Source organism: Rattus rattus, chromosome 3 (assembly GCF_011064425.1).
Source record: "Rattus rattus isolate New Zealand chromosome 3, Rrattus_CSIRO_v1, whole genome shotgun sequence".
Classification (NCBI taxonomy): Eukaryota; Metazoa; Chordata; class Mammalia; order Rodentia; family Muridae; genus Rattus; species Rattus rattus.
The window spans coordinates 149,221,667-149,232,838 of record NC_046156.1 but is presented as its reverse complement, the minus strand read 5'-3'; the positions used below and the strand labels follow the sequence as shown (position 1 = coordinate 149,232,838).

Genomic DNA, 11,172 nt, shown 5'->3' with positions numbered 1-11,172 from the left:
CTACAGTCAGGATTGCTACCCCTCGGCTCTCTTACCTTCCTGTCAACTGTGAAGTAAAACCGGACAACAGGACACCTGAGCTGCTAAAAAATTATCTGTAGAGTTGTTCTGCTTTATTATAGCTCTGCAGATGAAGGATGCTTAGAGACATCCAATGAATGCAGAAACTGAAGTCATATCCTCCTCCAAGCTCTGAGTAAGTGGAACCAGTTACCAAACAGCTGCTTTTATTCCAGCATCTACAGGCTGTGAGAGGATGAGCAGTAACTGCAGACGCAGTACGACACACCCTTTATTTAATCACAGTGGTAAATGGTACAGTTTATTCTTCAGATTCTCCAGGCTTACGGATGTCATCAATCTTCAGAATCATCCTAACCATCTGTGTGGCAAGAGAGATCTGCTGCTTTTTACCAATCAAGGTTTCTATGACATGCTGATACTGCATATCTGAAAAACAAAACACAGCAATCAGTGGTCCAAGAGCATACAAATGTACTTATCAACAAGCAGCTTCAATCTAGTAGTCACAACAAAGCTTAGGAAACACAGCCGCTGCAGTACACAAGTCTGCTCTCAGTTACTGGGGAGGTTAAGGTGGAGCTGAGGCCACCTGGGAAATATAGTGAAATTTCATTTCGAAAACAAAAATGGTTTAAGTCTGTGCCATTAGCCATGGGTGGAGAGTGACTCATGGGGCCCCACTTCTCCCTGCTAAACTACTCGCCCCTGGTGGGCTATAGGTCATCTGTCTTCAATTGTGTATACAGTTGAGCCCACCAGGCTCCAACAGGCAGTTTTACAAACCCATGTTCAGAGGTATTCCTGGTTAACCCAGCAGTTCATCATGCAGAACAAAATACAAGAATGTGGGAGAGAACCTATAGGGAGGTAACAGAATGCGAGGCAAGAATACTCACAATACATCATATATATCGAAGTGTCAAACAATGAAGTTAAAAATATACTTATCTATAAAAGAGGGGCTGGAGATGACTCACTGATTGAGAGCACCAAGTGCTCTCACAGAGGACCTGAGCTCCTAACATCTACATGGCAGCTTATATCTATCCAGCTAAATCACTGAATCCACCACACGATTCTGGCTACCAAAGGTACAAGACACACACACATACACAAAAAATCTTAGCAAATAAACCCTAAACTAAAATCCCGAAGCTGTAGCAGTAAACTGGCCACAATGCCCTACATCACATTCAGATGGATTTCCTAAGTACTGATGATGTGTTACTGGGAACATGGTAGAGCTCATGGTAGCTCATGACTAAAAGGAGGCTAGATAGCGATAGGACATCTTCCTTAAAGCACCCAGAGGAACAGTAGTGAAACACAGTTCTCTGCAATACTAAATCAGTAGACAGTTTGTGTCAGACAGCAACATAGACCACTTAAGGGTTGCTATTTTGTTTTGGATGCTTGTGTAGACAGAATCCTGGTTTTGTGCTGGGTGCTGGAGCAGCTATTCATCACAGGATTTCAGGTAAGGCCAGTCCGTCAGTGCAGAAATGCAGCAAATTTTCAAAGCTGCCACCTTTTCAAGAGCAGGACTGCCAAGCTGCTACAGAGTTAACGTTTTTCAAACACCCCATAGCCATGGGACAACAGCCAGGCCGCAAGCTGTGAACACATCAACAGGCACTTGGACTGTGGTTAAAATGAGTTGTGTTACTAATACTAAGTCCTACAGCAGTCAATTAAGACACTAAATTGAAACTCAGAACGTAACTGTCCCAAGTGCACTAAAGAGCTCACATAGGACAGTTCTGTAGCATGCACACTCTGCCTGGCAAGGGCACCTCCTCCTCCAAGTCGACAGAAGCTTGTTCCACTCAGAGAGCCCCCCAACAAGCAACTCACCATTACTGCCCTTGTGCAGACAGTCAATCCCCAGGGCAGGGTTAGACTCCTTCACTTGTCTGGCTCGGACTTCAGTCATGGTCTGGATGGGATTCATGCCACTGTTTTCTGAAAGGGCCATGGGGATGACCTCCAAGGCGTCTGCGAAAGCTCTCATGGCATACTGTTCCAGAGTGGGGCACTGGAAAGACACAGGGGCAGACAGTGCACTCGGCAGCAATAGCCAAGCCAACGGCTGTACATGGAAAACTCACCAGGGCAAGCTCAATAAACTTCATCTATAGAATGAAGCTGGGAGGACATAAACACACAAGACCTCAGACAGCAGTTCTCACTCTGTCCCTTACCTTGTCTGCCTCTTGGCTGACTGCCAGGGCGCAGGATATTTCAGCTGCCCCTCCTCCATACACAACACGGTTATCACGGATGAGGTTCCGGATGACACACAGGGCATCATGGAGAGATCGTTTTGCTTCTTCAATGATCTGGGGAGGCCATCATGTCTCAGTTCTTGCTGGCAGAACAAACAAGTGCCCAGACCCACTGTACTATCTCCCCAACTCAAGGACAGGAATTCTTACCATCTTGTTTCCTCCTCTGATGAAAATGGTCACAGCTCTAGAGTTCTTACACTGCTCAATAACCAGCATTTTGTCTTTTGTAGTGCCAAATGAGATCTCCCGCACCACACCGGCAAAGCCCAGCTTCTCAGAGGTAAGCTCTGAGAACCTTGGGACAATCCGGCCTCCTGTTGCAATGGCGATCAGCTATCAGGATGCATCAGAGAGGACAGATAGATGTGGTCAATACCAGTGAACTTCCAAAATGGAACCATGAATGAACTACATTTACATTTCATCTAGGATCACTTGGTTTACCAGACAGGCAAAGTTTTCAAGTTTCTGGCAAAGTATCTTGTTAGAAGACAGGCTCTGAGGACATGGGACCTTAGGTGGTGGTGGCTGGTGCTACCCAGTTCTATTACTATCAACTCACAACTCAGTCTTTCACTGGCTGGGCAGCCCTGTCTGCCATCCAGCTCACATGTCCTACACAATGGATTGTATCAGGAAAAGGGAGGAACAGTTTGTCCAGAGCAGTGTTTAGTAGAATTGGTCCTATTCTGAAGCCACAGGAGGACAAAGCTTTCTTGCCTCTGAAAGCCAATGGGGAAGCCCAGAGAGTTGACTACAATAGCAGAAATACAAAGCACACTTACTCTAACAAAGATGATTCTAGAATGTTCTACAGTTCCTTTCTTTAAGCTGTTGCATTTTGGTGTGATGTGACTGTTTCAGGCAAGGGCTCTTAAAGTGATACTGAAGACATGTATCGCAGGCTCACCCCACACCTAGGCAGGGGTCTACGTGTGTGCTGGCCTCCTACCTCAATCTCAGGTCCTCCTACCCAGCGAACTGCAGGCAGGCCGTTCTGAAGAAGTAAATGATTAGCTTCATCATCAAAGCCCCACTGGCAAATAGCTAGGTTAGCACCAGTTTCTTTTATCTGGGAAAAGAAATGTTACAATTTTAGCAATAATAAGTAGGTGTTTATCTGTGTTACACGACCAAAAAAAAGGGGGAGATGCACAGCTGTGTGACATCAGTGCAATGAAAGGGACAGGAAGGCCAGAGAAGGCCTTTATCCACTCCTTCCGAGTCTAAGACGTGCCAATGGGAACCACCTTGCTTTCCAAACCATGCTTTAATTTCTATTACTTCACAGCTCGTTTGTTCCACTCAAGGCCAGGATAATGTAATGAAAGGCACAGCAAAACCCTCAGGGTAGCCCAGAATAGAATCAACTCTTTGCTCATATGCCATTTGGGTTTTTGTGCTGTGGTCGTTTTTGATTGACACTAAACCCAGGTTGTACTGCCATCTAGGGACCCAAGGAGTTGACTCAGCTCAGGATGCACTCCAGGTCTCACCTGCGCAATCATCTCTTCAAACTTTTCCTTTTCGTACTTCTGCAGGGCTTTGTAGTCCTCCACAGACGTGACATCCAACTTGTGCTTTGTCTTTGGTTTAGGTGGTTCAAATGGACATGTGAGAATTGCAATCTTAGCATTCACCACTTCCTATGGGGAGAGGAAGATCATCTTAAATGGTGGGTTTAGGTTAAAAGCAGTGTATAAGCGTATAAGAGCACTTACTCACTTTCTGCATCTGTGGGTGACTGAAGTCCTTATCAACAATCACACCCTTTATAAGTTTGGTGTCCTCCAGCCGCCCACCTACTTTGCCTTCCACTTTGATGAGCTCAAAGTCAACATCTCTCCGCTCCATATCAGCCACTGTGAGGACAGCATTGACGGCAATCTCAGCCATTTGTCGGTGACAGCTGTTAACCCTGATGGAAACACACAACTTTTACATTCTTCATATGACTGCAGCACCCTAGCCATATCATGCACCCCAACAGCACCTCTACAAAGACCAGTGCTACTTTCAATGTAGACTGGGGTCAATAATGGTCTAGGCAAAGCAGTAAATCTGAGCTGTGCAAACCCTTTATGATTTAAACTTGCAAGTCTTGAAACCCAAGTGTATATTGATTTCCCCTTAAAAATGCACGAATCCCCAGGTGGTGGCAGATCTTCAGTTACCTATTCAACTATACTTTAGCCTCATCTCTCTCAGACACTGAATGAGCAGTCCTCACGTGCCTCTCGGCTCACTCACTGTATTTCCCTGTGTGGAGACTATTCCTTTCTGCTAAAACTGCCAGCTAACATGTTAAACATTCAACAGCTCACAGGACTAAACGATTTAACAAAGGGCCATAAGGCTGGTAAGTTGGATCAGTAGGTAAAAGTGCTAGCTGCCAAACCTAGTGATCTGAATTTGATTCCCAAACCCACATGATGGGAAAGAGCTGACTTTCACAAGTTGTATATGCACAGAGAAAATAAATGTAAGCAGAATAACAAGGGAGAACTGAAATGGCAAAAAGGAAATGACAACATCCTCATTTCTCTCATATGTAGAATATTTACATTAAAAAATTTAAAGAGTGGTATATCAAGCAGGAGCAACATACAAGGAAACACTTAGAACCCTACTATGTAGGATTAAAAGGAGCTCATGTGTATATAGCATCGGACTGGAAGAGAGGAGTATGCTACTGTAGAGAGGAGCATTTTTGGCTTGAGGTTGCTAGTCTTCAGGGGCGAGAGCAGACAGTAGGAAATGTTGACAGCAATTTTAAGACAGGAAGGTCAATTTTAAGACCATCCTTCTAATTACATTAAATCTTCAGATCAGTACATTTGCTTACTGAATAAAAAAACAAACGTTTCCCCAAAATGACTTCCTAGTGCCGAGGTAAAGGGAAGAAGGGTGAGTTACAAGAATCTTACAAGTCAGGTGATCCAATAACCTAACTGGCAAATCCAGCCTCCAACTAGAACACAGGGAAACAAGCAAAACCAACAGAAACTTGAACAAATTACACTGCTGCATTTTAGGACAGGCTAACAGCCCTCTGAAGGGAAGGCTTGCAACCCACAGTACACTACAGATAGGACACGCACACTTTGGAGCCCAGTGTGGTTTTTGCAGTCTGAATCAGAGGTTCGGGGTTGTTTATGTCAACAAGCACATTATCGCTGATCTTGTCCAGGTGCTGAATAGCAATTCGGGCGGCCTGTTCGTAGCCATCAGCAATTCTGATAGGATGGATGCCTCGGTCCAGCAGCTGCTCAGCTTCTTCCAACAGGGCACCAGCCAAGACTGCAACAGAGTAGACCCATCAATTTAAGATTCACCTTTTAGTACATCTTTACATGTTACCCTGAAAATCACAACATTCTAAAATTGGGCTGGATGCAATCCAAGGCTATTATTGGAGGGAGACCCCACCCTCTCAGTTTTGACCATAGTCAAGGTCCAACAGGCTGCCCTTTAAAGATGACTTAGATAACAAGAACTTAAGACTGTGTGTGTGTGTGTGTGTGTGTGTGTGTGTGTGTGTGTGTGTGTGTGTGTGTGTGTGTGTGTGTGTGCACGCACAATGGTTAAAGCACTTACTGCCAACATCGACAGCCCTGGAATTCACAAGAGGAAAACTGCCTCCCAAAAGCTGTATTCTGATCTCTGTATGACCTCCCCATAAATGTAAAAACAGAAAGATGTAGGCCTGCAGCCGATCTTTGCTACTTTGTGGGTTCTTTTTCCCATCCTTTATGCATTCCCTTCCACCCCCTATCACCAGATGGAGAGAAATAGATTCTTGAAACAAACTTTGTTTCTTTTTTGATCAAGGCTACTAATAAACTGCAAACAACCCTCCTAAATGACCATCTACTACTCCTCCCCAAACCCCGCCCAAAGTCAGAGCTCTGGTATTTATATACCCCTTGAAAAGTTACCAGCATTTCAAACATCACACAATTGGGGAAACTATCTGAAGATGGCAAAACCACGTCTCTGTTAGAGGAGGCAAATCAGTCAGCTGCTATCAATAGTATGAAGCTACCCCATATCCCCACACCTGGTGATTAAAATGAAAACACTTTCTCTAAAGTAACTAAAATTCCCAAACTGCTACTACATAGGCCATAATGCAAGAACATTTTAAATGGAAAACAGCAAACTGGGTTTCTGTGGCCAGGGACCTCTGCTCAGTGAAGAAAGCCTGGCTTTTGGAGAGCTAATGAGTTGTCTGTTCCCACCACCAACCCTTTCCCTTTCCCTCTTTGAGACAGAACTGAGTTTAGTTCTGCTAATTTAAAACCACTGTGCTCCAAGTATATACTAGAGCAGTGCTTGGGAAATTATGGCAACTCTAAAAGAATGTTGAATAAATGATTTTAAATTAGCTGCAGCAAATGTAACCATGCATAAATTAATATATCTTCATTTCCTTTCATTTGTAAAACAGTTAAAAATTAGGCCCTCTTTGTACCTATGCACAAGCAAGCACACATGGTTGAGAGTTAGTTGGAGAAGTTAAGGCATACCCCACTTGTATATTTTGGTATGAGAACCAGGGCATTCTCCCAGTGCAATCCACAATCTAAAATATGCCACCGTACAGTTATCTCAATGTTTGCAACTTAAACAGATCGGAAGCACACATTACAGCTGGCTGTCCCATCTCAATGGCAACCCTCCCAGCCTCCTGTTTCTGTTCAGTATTCACTTTTTAAAGTCTGGCCCACTTGTACTACTATAATGTGTCACCCAACTTCAGTCTGTTCCCCACTCACTGTCTTCATGATGCTGCAATGCAGAAACATTAGCTCTTGTGATACTTTTAAACAATCTCTTAAGTTAGAAAGGCTGTTTCGTTTCTTACCAACCACTCCTGTGGTCCCATCTCCAATTTCATCATCCTGGGATTTGGACAGTTCAACCATCAGCTTGGCAATCTGATGATCAACATCCATCATGCTTAGAATGGTGGCACCATCGTTGGTCACGGTCACATCACCATCCTTATCAACCATCATCTTATCCAGCCCTAAAAGACAAGAAGGAAAATTGAGCAAAATAAAGTGTACCCAGTACCAGGAATTGACAGGCAAAAAATAATCCAACATACATGAACTAAATATCCACTAGATAACCCAAACTCCACATGGGAAACAGTCTAACTCCAGACATACAGGCTCGCTCTGGAACACAGTAATGAAGTGAGGAAAAGCCTCTAACCAAAACTGTGAGCACACGGTAACAGAAGAGCCTGACATTCAGCATCTTGGCTGGACCGAGTGGACCATCCACTGCATTTCTAAAGAGGCACTGTGACTTCAAGCCTTTAGTAAAACTAACAAAGGTTCTCTCTCACCGTTTGGTCCCAGTGACGTCCGCATTGTGTTTGCTACAGCTTTGGCAGCCATGATGTGAGACTAAATGGAACAAAAAAGCAAAGACACGGTTACATGTCTTTCCAACAGCTGAAGGCACATAGCTCATATTTGCAGGAAAAAAAAAGATTTGGGGTATAATTTCTAAAATCTAGAAAGGTCTTCATCAACAGGGTGGGCTGACTAGAGCAGTAACATTCACAACTACAAGCTTTAGGATCAAGCAAATTATGTCTCTCACTTCTCAGCAAGGGAAGGAGGTGTAGGTTCTCACCATTTTGAACTCCGAGAACACAAAATCCAACTACAAATTCTTAACACCTTCAGTTTTACCAAGGCTTACTGTAGAGAAATGTCAAACCACATTAACCCACCTTGTTAACATTTTTAGCAAACACTATTTTCAAAAGGAAAGTTTTGAAAGATGGCTAAGAATTTAGTAATCGAGGTGTGGAACTGGGAGACCACTCTTTTACACTGTTCTAAAATTTATCTTGTACTTGTCAGAAATCCTAGTAACAATGACAGACCAAAATTAGCTGTGAGAGATACTAGAATAAAGGGATAGTGATTGCCTAGCATGCACACGAGGTGGGCGGATCATTAGTAACATTTTCGGTTCTTGAAGATACAGGTTCAGTTTCCAGCACCCACAACGAAGCTTTCAATGGTTTATACCCTAGTTCCAAGGGATCTAATGCCCCTTTTTGGCCTTCACTGGCACCACAATGCACGCATACGGATGAAGGTACTCACATTCACACATAAAATAAATCTAAGAAACCCCCTCCAAACCAAAAAGAACACACACATCTCATTATTATGCAAACCTGACTTCATGTTTAATAAATAGCAAAGATTCAGGTATGACAAATGTTGTTTAGAAGTAATGTTCTTTATGATTTATTCTCAGTAAAGGTTTGCTGTTTACCTATTTTTATTTAGGTCTAGACCCTCAGTCATGTAAAACTTGACAGGAGAAAAGTGTGAACTTTAACCATAAGCACTATGGTCATGTGACCTTCCCATGGCAAGCATATGGTCACGACACCTTTACCAGCGGTTTTTTTTTTCTTTTTGGGTTATCTTGGCTCTCTCAGACCTAGAAGCTCGCTAAGACTGGGGTCAACTACATGCCCCTAAACAGAAGAACCTCGATATTCAAAGGGTCTGATCGAGAGCATGTGATACTTAACAATACTCATGCTACTTACTAGCCTAGTAGTCCCATGACCTTGACCCCACTCTGGGAATGTAACTCACAGCTTCACTGCACACTGCTCAGGCTCATCAGCTTTTATGACATCCTTGGGAACCTCCCCACAGACTTCACTTATTATCAAGATAGTAGAGGTCCAGGCCTGAAAGGACCCTCCTTGCTCCTCCTGGTTCACTTCCTTCAACGCTGTGTTCTTTTGCCATCACCATCTTAACTCAGGTCAAAATCATCCAACAAGATTCCAAAACCAGATGCTCTCTTCTATTTGCTCCTATTTTCTAGCGACTCTAACAACTCTAAAGAGTTAAAGCCACTTTTGTGCTTTAATACCAGATCAAACCCTTTCTGCAGAGCACTCCAGGCTTTCCCTGAGTCTCCAACTCATCTTCTCACCCCCAAGATGCAGATGGATAAACTTTTATAAGCACAGAAACATTGGGTGGTTTCAGAGCAGTGCAAGTACACATTCATTAACTTTGTCACCAAGACAGGCTACAAATCAAGTTCATTTGGCCTTTGCAAACTCCGTTTCTCTTAAGATGCAACCTGAAAGTACTCATTCTCAACGGAGTTTCTCAATAGCCACCCGAGGGACATGTCTCTTGGGGTGCCCAAAGACAGTGGATACTCAGACTTATTTTTGGTTGTCTAAACTGGTATGTACTAGCAGAGGCCAAAGAAACAGCTCAACACTACACACAGAACAGGCCTCCAACCACACATGATCTGGTCTGAATGCCAACGCTAACTTCACTGCCTGCACTGCTAGCTTTGACTTGATTGGAGGTGGAACTAAATCACGACCCTTCTCTAGGGTAGCTGTGATATCTTTGGCAATTTCTTTATGACACTGTCGCTCAAGTACCTAATTTTGTAAACAGGACCCACCCCAAGTGAGGACCACATGCAAAAGTCCATGTAGTTAGTTAACACAAATGGCAGACACATCAGAACTGTTAAATGAATTACACTGGTCTGTCTATTGGAATTTACTTTATTTGCAAGTCTCCTGAAATAGAAAAAAAAAAGGTGGAATTGGATATATAATGTGCATAACCCGAGAGCAAAGAGAGCCAAGCATCTACCACGCCTCAATTGCTATGTCCACTCCCTCAGTCACTCCAAAACACTTGTTAAGTCTTTGGTATGACAGGAAACCCACCCAGAAACCTCATTCTGAGATGACGAATAACTGGAGTCAGTGAGATTTCCCTAACATCAGGTTAACAAGGGTACCTCAAACCTGGAGACACGACTGGCACAATACAACCTAAAATGGGGCTCCCTTTCTTTGTGCGTTTCATGGCAACACCTGTGACTGTCATCCCTTTATTACCTGGGATCTAGCACTGGGTCTTGCCTTTTATTTCTTTCCTTCTGTTAAAGACATTCCTTCCTACTTAACATTTCGGCTCTGCTTTCCCTCATGGTAACTTCTTTGCTTCCCTTTTGGGAACCATCCTAATTTGCAGCCAACTGTGCTCCACCGAAACTGTCTCCTTCAATTTCAAAGATTATCACGCGTTTTCTGGACTAAGGGAATTTACGGTCTCCTCTGAGTACACTGCTCTAGACCTTTCAAGTGTGTGTGTATCTGGTAGTTCCTCCTATCCCAAGTTGGAAGAGCTTCCTTCACCGTCATTTCTCATCCTTCCTACAAGTAGCCATTCGGTCTGTCCTGTGCACGTTTTTCACACTTCTCGCTAATTTTCTTCCTTTACGGGACAGCATCGTGTCTAAGGGACAAGCCATTTACAAATACAACGGCCCAGGCCTGCTCCTCTGGTGAGCTGAGGGATGCGACTCCACCCAGCTCGGAAGAGTCGGACCGCTCTCTCTACCCCACCTTGGGACTAAGGCTTCTATGCCCTCTTCCACACCCAGAGGGCGGGTGTGAACCGAGAGCCCATAGGGACTCCCCGGAACCGGAGATTCTAGACCTTTCGGGCCAGCACATGGCCGAACTGCTCCCACGCCAGCGCAGGCGCAGCAGCGCTCTGGCCGCCTCCCTTCATCCCGCTACCTCTCGTTCCGGGCCGTTACCTTGAGGGCCTCAAGCCCCATGAGACGGGACTTGCGATCTTGGTCCTTGATAATGAGAAAGGGGCGCCCATACTCATCGAAGGCGAGGGTCCCCACGGACGCCATGGTGGACGAACTGGAACAAGCGCTCTCCAATAACCGGCGGGGACCACTTGGGAAGAGAAAGGAAGCACCTCCTTCTCGCGAGAGGACGCAAAATCCCACGCGTGCGCAGTGCGGA

General features: G+C 44.5%; 1 protein-coding gene across 1 annotated transcript; it reads right to left on the bottom strand.

Moving 5' to 3' along the window:
* Positions 1-81: 81 nt before the first annotated feature.
* On the bottom strand, positions 82-11,142 carry Cct5 (chaperonin containing TCP1 subunit 5). Its single transcript, XM_032898671.1, has 11 exons — positions 10,953-11,142; positions 7,672-7,732; positions 7,180-7,344; positions 5,414-5,612; positions 4,038-4,230; positions 3,809-3,958; positions 3,265-3,384; positions 2,460-2,645; positions 2,226-2,363; positions 1,879-2,059; positions 82-450 (listed from the first exon to the last, which is right to left on the bottom strand). The coding sequence occupies exons 1-11, from the start codon at positions 11,055-11,057 to the stop codon at positions 323-325; spliced, it is 1,626 nt and encodes a 541-aa protein (XP_032754562.1). The 5' UTR covers positions 11,058-11,142; the 3' UTR covers positions 82-322.
* Between the last annotated feature and the right edge of the window lie 30 nt (positions 11,143-11,172).

What these genes read in the sequence shown, in the direction of transcription:
- Cct5 (XM_032898671.1), bottom strand. Translation starts at nt 11,057, where the DNA reads ATGGCGTCCGTGGGGACCCTCGCCTTCGATGAGTATGGGCGCCCCTTT. An exon ending in GACGTCACTGGGACCAAACG is followed by an intron (nt 7,345 to 7,671) that starts GTGAGAGAGAAC and finishes CTTGTCTTTTAG; the next exon opens with GGCTGGATAAGATGATGGTT. An exon ending in TCAGAGGAGGAAACAAGATG is followed by an intron (nt 2,364 to 2,459) that starts GTAAGAATTCCT and finishes TGGCCTCCCCAG; the next exon opens with ATCATTGAAGAAGCAAAACG.